Raw genomic sequence first — 14297 nt, forward strand, 5'->3', positions numbered from 1 at the left:
CTCTTACTGTAACACTACTGTAAAACACTCTCACTGGTACACTACTGTAAAATAGTCTCACTGTTATACTACTGTAAAATACTCTTACTGTAATACTACTGTAAAATACTCTTACTGTAACACTACTGTAAAACACTCTCACTGTTACACTACTGTAAAACACTCTCACTGTTACAATACGGTAAATCACTCTCACGTTACACTACTGTAAAACACTTCTACTGTTACACTACCACACAACACTCTCGCTGTAACACAACCATACAACACTCCCACTGTAACACTACCACACAACACTCATTTTAACACTGTCACTGTAGAACTGTACTCCACAATTTATAAAATATTACTTACAATCACAGACAATCACAGACTATCACACAAACTATCACACAACTTCAGATAATCAAACAGACTATCACACAACTTAAGTTTCAGTCCCTTAGTCCCAGTCCACCAACCTATGTGACAAAGACTTGCTAAAGACAGTCGCACTCCGTCAAAGACAACGCAGCAACTGGTTGAATATTGCGTCAAATCCGATTTCTGTTTTTGGATCCTTTTTTTTTGGACACCTAAGGAAACAGACGCCATCCCCGCAGGACGTGTCTGTGCTTTTTTTCCTGAGGCTGCGGTCTGAGGCCGAGGGCGACAGACGCAGGGTGTTCGGGACAGGAGGCAGCGAGTCTCGCTTGCGCCTGTGCCACGCGGCGATTAGAACAAACACCCTTTATCACTGCTCTTCCGGCTGCCACTCAATCACCATCTCCCGCGGCAACCGGCTCAGAATCACTTTACTGCACAATGGCATCAACAGAGGCAGCCACAGTCAGTGTGTGTGGGTGTGTGTGTGTGTGTGTGTGTTTGTGTGAGAGTGTGTGTGTGTGTGTGTGTGTGTGTGTGTGTCTGTGTGAGTCACACTGCTCTTAAAGCTCCACAGTTAGATATAGCAGTGTGACACAATTCAGGGTTTCCTACAACGTTTCACTTGCCTTTAGCTATGCATAATTTTAATTGGTGCTTTCTTTTCATTACTTGGTTCTTTTATTACTCTTTAATTTCTTTTTATGACCTTGTTTACTTGTTTTTTCATCTCTTTAAATTAGTTATTCATTTAACTCTCTTGTTTTATCTGGAAAACACTTTAAATTCCATGCAATAAATTTACAATAATAATAATAATTGTTTATTAGCAAGCAAGCACACAGAATTCAGATACCCCACACTGCCACACAATAAAGCTCCAAATGGGGGTTGTCTGGTAATTTTTCTTCCGATTAAACAAATATTCAAATATTTACACCAAAGGATCTTTACACAGAGGTGTTTTATGGTACTTTGCCTTTAGAACCGTAACAGCAGTGTTGCACCAGTCCAGCCTGCAAACTGTTAGGTACCCCAAAATGGCTGACAGAGTGTGTGTGCTTAGCAGCAGGGAGAAACACAGACCATGGGAGGTGGGTATAAATACGAACACACAAAAATATGACAGATTAGGAAGCTTATACACAGCACAACAGGTGAGACAAAGTGTTGGGCTATTGGTTCATTAGAATTTTGGGTGAAAGAAGCTCTGTGATGTTCTCTATTTTTTTTACAGTACGAAGCAAACATATCAGCCAAACATCTGTGTACAGAAAAGAAAGCACACGCTGCTCTGTGGCAGCTTTTGTTCTTATATCTGCGCAGGGTTTCATCCACTCTATTTCTGTCTCTATTCTTCCGGTGGAACCAACGGGCTTACAGTGACAGGAGGAAATCCTCAGCGATATCGTCCCCCGCAGACACACACTTCCTGCACTCCTACTCACACACACACACACACACACACACAAACACACACTCATACACACACACACATACGCATACGCACTCACGCTCACACGCACACACACACACACACACACTCACACACACACACACACACAAACACACACTCACACACACACACATACACATACGCACTCACGCTCACACACACACACACACACTCACACACACACACGCATACGCACTCACGCTCACACACACACATACACACACAACTACATTTCCCCATTCAAAAATATCGCTTTGCACACGCCATATAAATACAGTCACACACACATGCACCACATACACAGTCACACAAACACACACACCGCATACACACACTACATACACTGCCACACACATAGATCTGCTCACTGCACTAGCACACACACAAACACACCTCCTACACACGGAACAAATGCACTCATTTTCACAACATATGCATTGGCACACACACACAGACACATATACACACAAAGCCGTGTTCATACTCCTACACACGCACACCACATGCACATATCATGCATTCACACAGTCACACACATGCATACACACATTTAGTCACAGGCATATACAGATCACATACACCTCATGTCCTCACAAACACACAAAACACAAAGACACACATTCCCAGTTCCACAGATTCCTTACAGGTGAGCCTAATAATCAAATCTGGAAGCACAAGATGCCAAAGTAATGGATGGAGAAATCTCATAAAGCAGAACACACACACACACACGCACACACACAGACAGACAGTAAAATCAAATAGGGAAAGAGCATGCTAAAAAGGAATAATCTCCCATCCAACTGATGCATAATTTCGAAGACGATGAACCATTGGTAATGTCACAGCCAGGAGAACACAGTCAATATCAGGCGAGGGAATACCAACCAACAAAAATTTTACACCTGAGCAATCGCCACAATGAGACCGCAAGATGTGATTTGGAGACAGAGAAGCTTTTCTTAACATAACATAACATAACGTAAGACGAGAACAGGCCATTCAGCCCAACACTGCTCGTCTATTCCTGCCACTAAACTGTACTTAATGCTTAGTTTACCTAAAACTAGGTAGTATCTAACACTGTATCAAGCCAGGCCTTGAATACCCCCCAGTGTTTCTGCCTCCGCTATATGGCCAGGCAAGCTATTCCACATGTTCTTGTTCGAAAATTGTCAACGGTCAACTGGCTACTAACATCCAGTAATTACAGTCACGTGCAAATATCTCTCTTGGCAATGTGTACCAGAAATGAAACATTCAGCGAAAGCTAGGAGAGCGCACACTTCAAGAGATCAGTATTCACCTTTTAATTAGGTAATGTTAATGCAATTGTTAATTCCACTCCATATTGGAAATACCCTAATTACTTAACAACAACAAAAAAAAAAACATGTTATTAATTCAATTTGAATTTGCTTGAAGATAGGATGAGGGTATTATATTGATTAGATTGTTAATACTTGGTGAGTGTGAGTATGAGGGTGCATGTGTGTGCGCGTGAGTGTGTGTGCATTTTAAAATGCAAGGTTCACACAAGGTTCTCTATGACACACAATCTCTGCCTTATTAAAAACACACACACAGGCACATACGCACAGGAATTTGTTTTTACACAGGTGCTCTGGCACACACACACACACACACACACATTCACACACAGGCACTCACAAACACATGCACTCACACACGCATTCACGTGAATTCACAGGCGCTCACACCTGCATATAAACAAACACATGGACCAGTTCACACATGGGCATGAACAGGCAGCCTTCTCACACACGCTCAGCCAGGGCAGACTGTGTGTCAGCGGTGTAGGGTAGAGGCTCGGCTGGACCAATTACGCGTCTCCATCTCAGACTCCATCCTCTCCCACGACAACACCCTCAATTATTAAAGTTGAGCTGGCAAGTGCAGCGCTCAGAGAAAACTCTAGAAGCTGCAGGGGGTATGCAACAGTGCATCTCTCTCTCTCTCTCTCTCTCTGTCTCTCTTTCTCTCTCTCTCTCTCTCTGTCTCTCTGTCTCTCCATCTCTTTCTCTCTTCTCTTGCTCTCTCTCTATCTCTGTCTCTCTCTCTCTCTGTCTCTCCGTCTCTCTCTCTCTTCTCGCTCTCTCACTCTCTCTGTCTAGTTCTCTCACTCTCTCTCTCTCGCTCTCTCTCTCTTCTTCACATATCCACCCTCCCATTCCCCCACAAGCTGAAGCATCTTCTTCTACCAGGACGAGCTTACAGAGAATATATTTGTTCTGGCTGAAATAGCGCTTACTTAAAGCCGTTAGTTTACAGCCTGTGTATATTTAAGAGCAGCGGCCCCACTGTGCCCACACCGTCTGCCCGGGGCCTATACATCAGGGGTTCAGTGCCCTCTCCGTCTCCAGGGTAATTTCACAGCTTTTGCGGCGCTACGTTTTTTTTTTGGTAATAACCCTCATCTCTCCAAATGTTTCCCAGAAGCCCTCGGCTGGGGCGCGTAAGCAGGAAAAGGAGACGGGGCGGGGGAAGCAGACGCCCGCCCGCCCCAGGGAGCGGTAAAACACGGATAACGTCTGAAGGGGGACGCCGCCGGGGCGTGTGAGAGAGTGCGGCCGCACGCCGTGAAGCGGGAGGCTTCAGAGAGAGAGCGAGCGGCTAGCGTACGTATGTAGCATACGCCCACCAAAACGCGTGACGGACAGGGAGGAGGAGACGGAGGGAGTGCAGGAGAGGAGGGAGAGAGAGAGAGGAGGACCATAATCAGTAACAAAAGGGGAGGATGAGAAACAGAAAGAGAAAGACACTAAGTATCATTATTGCTATTATTAGTAGTAGTAGTAATACTAGTAGTAGTGGTAGTAGAAATAGTAGTACACAGTAAAGTGTTTGGTGTTCAACTCCAACAAAGTACATACGAGTACATTATTCAGTTTCTGTATCTCTATCGCCATGTTTCATTACGCTCTCTCTCTCTCTCTTCCTCACTCAGTTGTTTTTCAGCTGTCTTCGTAAAGGAGGTTCATGAGGAGGCCTTCATGATAGCGTGCACCGGAGCAGCGTCTGATCAAAGGGCCAGCCACCGGCAAGCGCAGCGATTAACCTCTGCCCATCCTCCCTCCATTTCTCCCTCCATCCCTCGCTCCCTTTCTCCACATCTCCATCTCGTGTACGGCCTCATCCACTCCCCCCCCCGACCACTGCTCCCCAATATCAGCCCGTATGCCCCGACCCGTGCTCTCATCTACACTCACACCCCGAATACACACTACCTACACCAGACACACACTTTCATCCCTCATCCATACAACAGAGCCTCCCGAATCCCTGATATGGAACCTGAGACCATCCCCCCCCAAATTTAATCCTGTATCACCAGCCACACCCCCCAGTCCCTAGTGCTGAACTCAGACTTTCCCCCCAAATTTAAACTCGTATCACAGACCCTGAGTCCCTGGTTACGTCATGGAGCACGCCACCAATCCACTCTTGCACTATCGAACTCAAAGTCCCTGCATGCAACATTAGGCGCGCCTGACAATGCCAACAAATGTCATCACCGGACGTGCTCCCCAAACTCCTACTTGCAACTGCAGACATTGTGCATTTAAATTTGCATTATTCCACCACACCCCCAATCTCTGTGTGCCTCACTGGGCATGCCCCTGACCCTTAGTCACGCTGCCCTTCCAGCCATCTCCAGTGAAACGGCCCTTCTCAAATGTCAGATTCTACAGGCTCACACAGAATGCTGCATGTCTGTGTGTTCAGATGCGTGTGTGTAACTGAATGTCGCTGTGTTCCTATGTATACGGTAAGTGTTCGTGTGTGCGTGTGTGTTTGTTTGTATATGTGTCAGTGTGATGTGTCTATGTGCGTGTCTGTGAGTATGTGTGTGTCTGTCTGTGTATGTGTCTATGCAAAGTGTCAGTGAGTGTGTGTGCACGTGTGTGTGCGTGTGTATTTGTCTGTGTGATGTGTCTATGTGCATGTCTGTGAGTGTGTGTGTGCGTGCGTGTGTCTCTGTGTGCCTCTGTGTGTGTATGAGTGTGTCTGTGTGTGTGTGTGCGTGCGTGTGTGTGTGTGTGTGTGTCTGTGTGTGTGTGAGTGTGTGTCCGTGAGTGTGTGTGTGTGTGTTGATCTCAAGCTCATCACTCTTACTTGATGGCTGCATCATTCAGTCATTCATCTCTCTGTTCATCAGTGCAGACATCCCATTTCTGCTCTTCCCCCATTACCCTTCAGGGGACAAACGGAAACGGCAACCCAAAAAAATTAACAAAATGTAATAAATAACACACCGTCACTTCCTTGGAAAGATTCCCAATGTCTGCCCCCTTTTTTTTCCGAGGACCCTTCCGGAATGATCCGCCACCGCTTCGCGTCGCACGGCTATTTTAAAAAGGGAGTGCGGAAACCAATATCTCCAAACGTTCCTTCATTTCATTCTTCCGCCAACTGGCATTCTGTGGTTGCTTGTGGCTATTTTACAAAGCCCCCCCCCCCCCCCCCCCATCTCCTTCCCCAGGTTGGGCAGCATCCAGGAATAAAGTGAGATCCGTCCTGGCACTCCCTTTACCAACCCAATCCCGTTTGCTTTCCGCAGGTTTGTGGAGCAGGTGAGCCCTGCTGCTCCTGCCCAATGGATTGGGCTGAACGAGGCTTCATTTCTCACCATTAACAGATTACAGCGCTGATTTTTTTGCATTTAAAATGTAGCGTTATTCCTAATTGGATTGGTGGTTTCTTTTTTTTTTTAAACATTAAAACATATTTTCTTAGAGGACAACAGTGAAGTCATGCTTGTTATGAATGTAAGTGCATAGACACAGTGGACACTCAGTCCATAACTGTAATGTCTGTAATTATTATGATGCTCAGTAGCTGCATATATTGACAGTCAGGTCAATGTCAGGTTAGTTAGCGTGTGTCATACGCTAGCATGTGTCAGCCCTCTGGGATTTGGCGGGGTGCTTCTGTTGCACCCTTCTGATCCCCTTGGGATTCCTCCAGACGAGTCAGGGTGAAGGGGCGCAGTCACAGTCAAGCTCGTTATCTCGTTAACAAAACAGCAGCCATCTTTAAACGGGACGTCGATGTTAGTGGGAGGGAGGAATTGCACAGGAGGGAGAAAGAGGGGGGCGACATAGCTCAGGAGGTAAAAGTGGCTGACAGGTTTGAGGTAAGAGGGTTGCCGGTTCGATCCCCCGCCCTGGGCGTGTCGAAGTGTCCCTGAGCAAGACACCTAACCCCTAATTGCTCCCAATGAGCTGATTGGTACCTTGTGTGAATAGGTAAATGAGAGGCATCAATTGTAAAGTGCTTTGGATATATTACCATTTACCATAGAGGGCTGCCTGCTCCTCAGATCTACCAAGCGTTGAGTCACGCCTGAGTGTTCTAAACGCGCACGGGGTCCGATTTGCACCCAAATCCTGGCGGACAAATGACAAACGCCAAAATGCGCATTTTTTGTTCCCTGCGCAGGCAAGCGAGGGAAGTTCAGGCGCATTTTCGGTGACTCAGCCGAGCCCCCCTTCCTCTCGGCTCCTCAAAACGCGGGCGAGAGCATCACGCGGCGGCGGCGGCTCCGACCCACCAACGATCCCCCAACACGAACGACGAGTCCCCCCGACGCGGGGGAACGAAGCATGAAGCGCTAGAAATAGCCGTGGCTACACACCTCGCGCTCGCTGACGAACAGCCGACGGCAGCTGACGACAGTGCCGCGCGGTTAAACGCGGTATGGCGGCCGGGTTCGCGAATCCTAACGCCGCCGACAAGCTGGGCCGCGGAGATCCGCCCCGTTTAGAACGGGGTGGGGGGGGGGGGAGCAGGGGGGGCGACCGACCCTGGTTCCGAAGAGCCCGCGGGCTTCGCTGGTTTTTACGCTTCGGCCTTAAAACAGGCCGTTTGCTTCCACGCAGGACACCGCGCGAGCGATCGCCCGTTTGAGCATCTGAGTAACGGTGAGAGCAAGCAGACCTCGACGCTCTCCCTGACCCCAAGCCAGGGCTCGGCCGCCCCCCTGCGCAGGGGAACAAATCAGCTGCCCGTCCATGCAAAAAAGCCCCGGGGACGGGCGGGGCCAGGTGGGCGGAGCAAAGCGCGGCAAAGCAGGGCAGAGTAGGGAATGTAGGAGGGGCACACGATTTTTTACCCCCCTCCCCACTTCCAGTTCTCCCCATCCCTCACATGTGGCCCTAAATATGCCATGGGTAGCGGCAGGTTTGGGAGAGCCCCCCTCTTTTCTGAGAGAGGCCCGAGTTCGAGCTCTCACCCTTTGGGACGTGCGCGCCCTAGAGCCTGAATGATCTTTGTCGGTGGCAGGTGAAGCATCGTGTTCACGGTAATAAATCCGACTCCTTGCCACAAGGTTGTGGTTTCAGAACCCGCTGCCGTTGCACCCTGGAGCAAACCACTGAATAATTGAACAGCACATCCAGCAGTGCTTGCTGGGACTTCACTGGGAGTGTTTAATGAGGCATTTTCAGACAAACTCTTACCCAATTGCAATCCGCCTGCTAAGAGTGGCTTTATCTACAGGTGCATAAATTGCCACATACCTCCATCCTCTCGTGCAGTTTCATTTTGATTCTTTTTCTTCTTTTTCTCTCCAGTTTGGAATTCCCAGTCATACCCGTCGGCGATTCAGGACGGCACAGACAAGCAATCGCACTCCCCTCCGAAAAGCGTGTGATGTCAGCTGCTGCTGCTGCTTATCAGACCGCAGTGAGAAAGTGGGGCACGCACAGACATGAGTCACAGGAAGACCCTTCTTGTGCAGCTCAACAGGCAAACTCAAGAACTCGACCAGTCACAGGTGTGCGATGAGATGCTGTCGTCGTCGGCGAATGACTCACCCTGGGCGACACGAGAGCCAACTGTACATCACCCAGTGGGGCTACACCCCCCCCGCATCCCTCCCCCACCACCCCCCACTCCACCCATCTCAACTCCTCTTTCCATTCAGCACTGCAAATTTATCCCTCCTTTGCAATCCTGACCCCTGTTCAAATTCATCAAATGTTCCAAATGTAATTATTTTTTTCGTTTTTTGCACTGAATGGACACGATGAAAATAGGAACGCACTGCAGCTCAGCTTTTGGAAGGAGTGCCCTGTAACGGGCCTGACAGCACGTACCCAAAAAATTAAAAGTGCAAGCAGGGGAGAAGCGTGCATCCTTAATTTAATTCATGAATAATAATAATTTGTGAGGGATTATTAACCCTATTAAATGTAAGGATGATTAAACTGAGAGATTTAGGGCCGGGTTGGATATTCGGCTCGGGCTCTGGGGGAACCCATCCAACCTCCTTTACAACACGAGTCATTGTTGAAAAGCTGGTGCCGGCAGGGTTATGAGCTGGGGGGGTGAGGATATACATAAGACTTCGAAACGTTCTCTGACGGGGGAGGATCTCCAGGCGTTCAGCATAGAGCTGCATCCCTAAAGGCCTGTGCTTAACACCGCTCTGAGAGTGGCCCTGAACACTGCAGGGGGATGCAGAGAAACACATACAAAGGCGCTCTCTCAGTGATTGGGGGCTCAAGGGGGTTATTTGCCCTGCTCAATTTCACCAGCCTGATCATGACCCTCTCTGCACACAATCCCCCACACCCGCACACGCCCTGTCAGATGGATGGCTTTACTGCACTACGTGATATCCATGTGAACCACCCGCCCATCCATTTCTCTCTCTCAACCTTCGCACTCCTGTGTGTGTGTGTGTGTGTGTGTGTGTGTGTGAGGGGGGGGGGGGGGGGGGGGTGCAGCTTGTACCAACAGCAATGCCAGGTGCCATCTAGCCGTGGCTTATGCACACACACACACACACGCACACATATAAACACACACACACACACACACACGCACACACACATACACACACACACACACACACACACACACACATAAACACACTCCTGTGCATCCCAGCCTCTCTATGTCAGCTGTCATTCCCCCGAAGGCTTGAATAAATGCACAGTCATGGGGGTTGGGGTTAGGGGACATTGGGGGGGGGGGCTAAAGCACCGGTGTCACCTACCCCCCGGGCACCGAGCCGTCTCGCCAAGCCCAGACACGGGCACGGGCACGGGCACACACACACACACACACCAGCTGTCCCGGCGCTGGCACACGCGCGCGCGTTCATCTGTGACATCACGGCAGAGCGAGGAAGCCCCGCTCGCTAAGCAGCGATGACTCAGCCTCGATGACATAAACAACCTTCGCCGACCTTCACCAACCGCCAACGACCGTTCAGCCACCTCCCGGGCAGGCCGCTGCCAGACATACCCCAAAACTAACCCCCCCCCCCACCACCACCCCCTCCCCACACACCTGTGTGCCCCTCCCCCCCCCCTCTCCTCCACCCCCGAAATCTCATTGACAAAACAGCCACCGAGCTCGGGACCACAAAACAGCGCTCTGCCAAAAACCATTACTTTACATTCGATTAGCGCTCCCCCACCCAGAATGACTCACACTCGCACGAGAACATAAACACACCCGCCGTCCGTGTGCGAGAGAGCTGCAGCGACGCTCTCAGACCGGGGAGACGGCACGCGCGGCATCGTTAGCGCGCTAACGCGGGCAAAGGGCTTTAAAGCACCCGGCAAGACGACGGCTTACTGAGGCGGGTGTTGACACGGCTGACATGCTTGCAAAAAAAAACAAAAAAAAAAAAAACAAATCAAGGTAGTAAAAAAAAAAAAAATGGTTATGACAGGCAAAACTGCGGTTAGATTAAATTACAAAATACCCAAGAAGGGAATGCATCGCCCCCCCCCCCCCCCCCCCCCCCCCCCCCCTTCGAGTCTTTGCTCTTGTTCAGCGGACTGAGATTAAAGTACGGAAACGAGGGCCCGGTTCAGCGGCGTGATGCAAACACACGTTACGTAAGGCTGACTGAGCCAGGCTCCCCGAAAACCAGGTGCTGTTCTGTTCCTCTCCGTCCTTCGGACAGGAGCGGCTGCTCGATGGGCCTGGAGCCGCTCGTGCGTGCGTGCGTGCGTGCGTTCAGCTCGTGAGCTTCGCGCGCAGACAGCTGACGCCGACGCGGACCCATTTCCTGTGCGGTCGAGGCTCCCGGCCCCTCTGACCCTGCGTGTGACATCGGCCCGGCTGCTCCACCGTGTTCTGCCCGGCGGTTCTGATGAGAAATCGTTACAACCCAAGAAACGCGTTGGGGGGGGGGGGTGGGGGGGCAATATTGTGTCCAAATAAAATTGCTTAAGTGTGTGTGTGTGTGTGTGTGTGTGTGTGAAAGGGGCATATGGAAATGCAACGTTGCTTCATCTAAGATCCATATTAATGTGTGTCTGTGTGAGTGAGAGAGAGAGTGCATGTGCAAGAATGAGCATATGTGTGTTTGTGTGCGAGAGAGAGAGTGCATGCGTGTGTCTGTGTGTGTGTGCGTGCGACTGTGTGTGTGAGAGAGAGAGTGCATGTGTGGGAATGAGCATGTGTGTGAGTGTGTGTGAATGAGTGGGTGAATGAGTATTTGTACGTGTGTTTGTGGGGTGCTCTCTCTCTCTCTCTCTCTCTCTCTGCGCGCCCCAAACCCCGGGACCGCAGTGTGAAGTCAGCCAGCGGTGGAGCCCAGCCGCGCTGCGATTGGCTGCTGAGAGGCATCGAGTTTCCTCGCGGCCTCGTCACTGCCATCGCAGAGCGCAGAGCGCTAGCGGAGTGTTTAAGCTTTCAAACCGGCACTCGCGCGCGCCACGCCGCATACATAGCAGGCTGGGACACACGGGAAACCTGTGGGATAGCCGCGCGGTTTCAGAACACACCCCTCCCCTAAGAGGAAATGACCTCCGTGCAGCCGCACTCAAGGTCATTGCCGCGACCCCTTTTTTTTATTTGCCAGAGGCTGAACAGTAAAATTCCTTTTTATCCTCAATCTCCTTAGGATTGAAAAAAAAAAAACCCTGTATGCATCTTGAGATTCTTTTTGCTGCCACGTGTTCATTTGGGGCTATGGGATGATTCTAATGCACGTGACACTGATGTTAAATCAGGCTGTTTTCAATGGCAAGTTATTTCTGGCGTTGATGCTTACGACAACCCAACACTACATGGTGTCAAGGGGAAGCTGACACGTTTTGGAGAATCGGCAAAACCTTCAAGCACTGTAAAATGATTTCACGCATAGGCTAGTCAAATAAATAAGTGTAACCGCCTACTGCTACAGGATTGAAACAAAAACGTGATGCGTTATGTCATCTAAAATATATATGCGCGTTCAATCGCTAGTATAACTAGCCCATTGTGTAAGTATTTGTGCACAAATGTTTTCAAATTGATTTATGCAAATCCCCCCATCTGTGGCCCTGGAAAGCGCCCAGAAGCTGTACTCCGCAAGTAATAAAGTGTGTCATTGCTTTCTTGCTTTCCGTTCCCCCCCCCCCTGAAGACACAAATCAGAGCGACGTGTGAACGCTTAAGGCGTCCGAGTCAATTACAGCGGATTGATTAATTGATAGATTACCAGGCTGATACCCTGAAAACCAAAACAGCGCTAAGCAGCAGCGAGCGACTGTCGATAAAACGCGACAGTTGAAGACCACTGTAGTATTCCAAAACCCGTCGAGATTGGGACAAATTCGAAACATTAGTCTGCAACTGATATACAAATCAATTTGAACTGACCAGTCACAAACATACTCTCTATGAATACACTTTAATGCCACGAAACAATCTTTTGTATATCGAAAAATGAATATGATGCCTGCTTTTTGTATTTAACAATTTGTTTTCAACCCTATCGCTCAGCCTATATCTGAAAAAATGTCCCACTCAGCCAATCCAAACCACTCAGTCGACTTTGGCAGTTTGACGCCAGTAACAAATAAATAATTAAATAATAATAATAATCATAATAATAATGCGCATTTGCTAATTAAGTCTGCCATGACCGTATTAGCTTTATACCTGTCCACCAAATCCAGCAGTTCCCACCTGTGATATTCCGAAAATCTCGTCCCTTAACCTTCACTTCGCCCCTAGTGAAAGCTCATCCTTAATCCCAGAAGAACACCAGCCACATCCGAGGACAGATGACAAACGATGAAAGCAATGACACGCAATCAAAGTTTTATAATACGAGGCCATTTGCGCACTCTAGTCATGTCTCTCCACATAGCTGGTTACGCAAATAACATGGCAGCATTGCAGGAATCCGCTCGAAGACTAAGCGCCGTAACCACTGCAGCTTGCTGTTGCCTCAGCACAATTTCTGAAAACTGTTGTCACTAATTGATCCAATACTTCGAAATACTCAAAAGAAACGGCAAAGAATTGTCCTTCGCTGCACTGACGAGAACGATACCGCGAGGTGTTCTTGGTACAGTAACTTCCCCACAGTGCAAAACTGTTCGGGATCAAGGTCCTGCATCTTTCGCCAACGACCCTGCGTTAACCAAGGATACAAGGCAGCGGTCCTGGGTATCACTTACCTAACTTTTGCCGCCACGGAAGATATCGCATCGTTTCTTAGATTCTTCCTTTTGGACACGGCAGTTCCCATACTGAAATGGAAACAACGCTGGCAGAGAAACAGCTCATTCCAAAGACGAGTACAGTTGGAATTAAGGGAAGAAATGCAGCGAGAGCACATTCAAACCAAAAAATTCCGGAATATAAAAATATAATATGATGTGTTGGTTTGGTATTGTTCCCTTTCTTTACGCTCCCGTAGAAAGGGCAAGGATTCAGAAGCGAATAACGGTCTTTGCGATATACCCGCAAAGCTAACGGTCGCTGAATGATAATTGCAGTCAGCAGGTAGATTAGAGGGGAGCGCGACGTACCGTCTCCATCTCACTGTTCAGTGCGGTTCAAGTGCGCCTGCGATGCTGTCAAATAGGGGAGAAGAAACACACTCACACGCGCACGGCGCGATTCAGCCCTCCCCGCCCCCCTTTCTCTCTCTCTCTCTCTCTCTCTCTCCTGTCTCTCTCATTCCTTCATTGATCTGATTCGAGAGAAGGAGGCGCGTAGGGAGGGGTGAGGTGGTCCACGCGCCGCCTTCAAAAGACTCTGGGGAAGGAGCTTAAGCCGATCGGAAATTAGCAGTAGAACCATAAAAGGACTGTCAAGTCACGCGGTGGGTGGAGGGGTGCACTGTTTCCAAAGCACAATATCCACCATTTCTGTAAAACTGCTGGACAAACGGCTGTGAGACGGGTGAGCTTGTACTGTATGGGATGACCAACGTGCTGCGTAAGTTTACAGTGAACTGCCTCCCTGAAAAATGCCAGTCGAAAAACAAATTATTCCAGCTGTGGGGAAATCCGGATAGGACAGGGTCTGTGTTTGATTGTGCTCTCGTAATATATATATTTTTTTGAGATGCCGTTCTTCCCTCGCCAGTACTGAACCTAATTCTCTCACGTGCATTGTACGACCATGGAGAGGTTCATGAGTTGGGTCCAGTACACACCCGGGGGGGGGGGGGGGGGGGGGGGGGGTGCAGGGGGGGGGGGGGGGGGGGGGG

General features: G+C 49.3%; 1 protein-coding gene across 1 annotated transcript in view; it reads right to left on the bottom strand.

Annotated features, from left to right (window-relative positions):
• LOC118212418 (NMDA receptor synaptonuclear signaling and neuronal migration factor) overlaps positions 1-13681 on the bottom strand; it is a 40826-nt gene extending 27145 nt beyond the window's left edge. The window contains exon 1 of the mRNA XM_035390264.1: positions 13258-13681. Within this exon, the coding sequence (XP_035246155.1) occupies positions 13258-13418 (161 nt within the window). The 5' untranslated portion in view covers positions 13419-13681. The remainder of the gene's footprint in view (positions 1-13257) is intronic.
• Between the last annotated feature and the right edge of the window lie 616 nt (positions 13682-14297).

This window comes from Anguilla anguilla, chromosome 14 (assembly GCF_013347855.1).
Source record: "Anguilla anguilla isolate fAngAng1 chromosome 14, fAngAng1.pri, whole genome shotgun sequence".
NCBI lineage: Eukaryota > Metazoa > Chordata > Actinopteri > Anguilliformes > Anguillidae > Anguilla > Anguilla anguilla.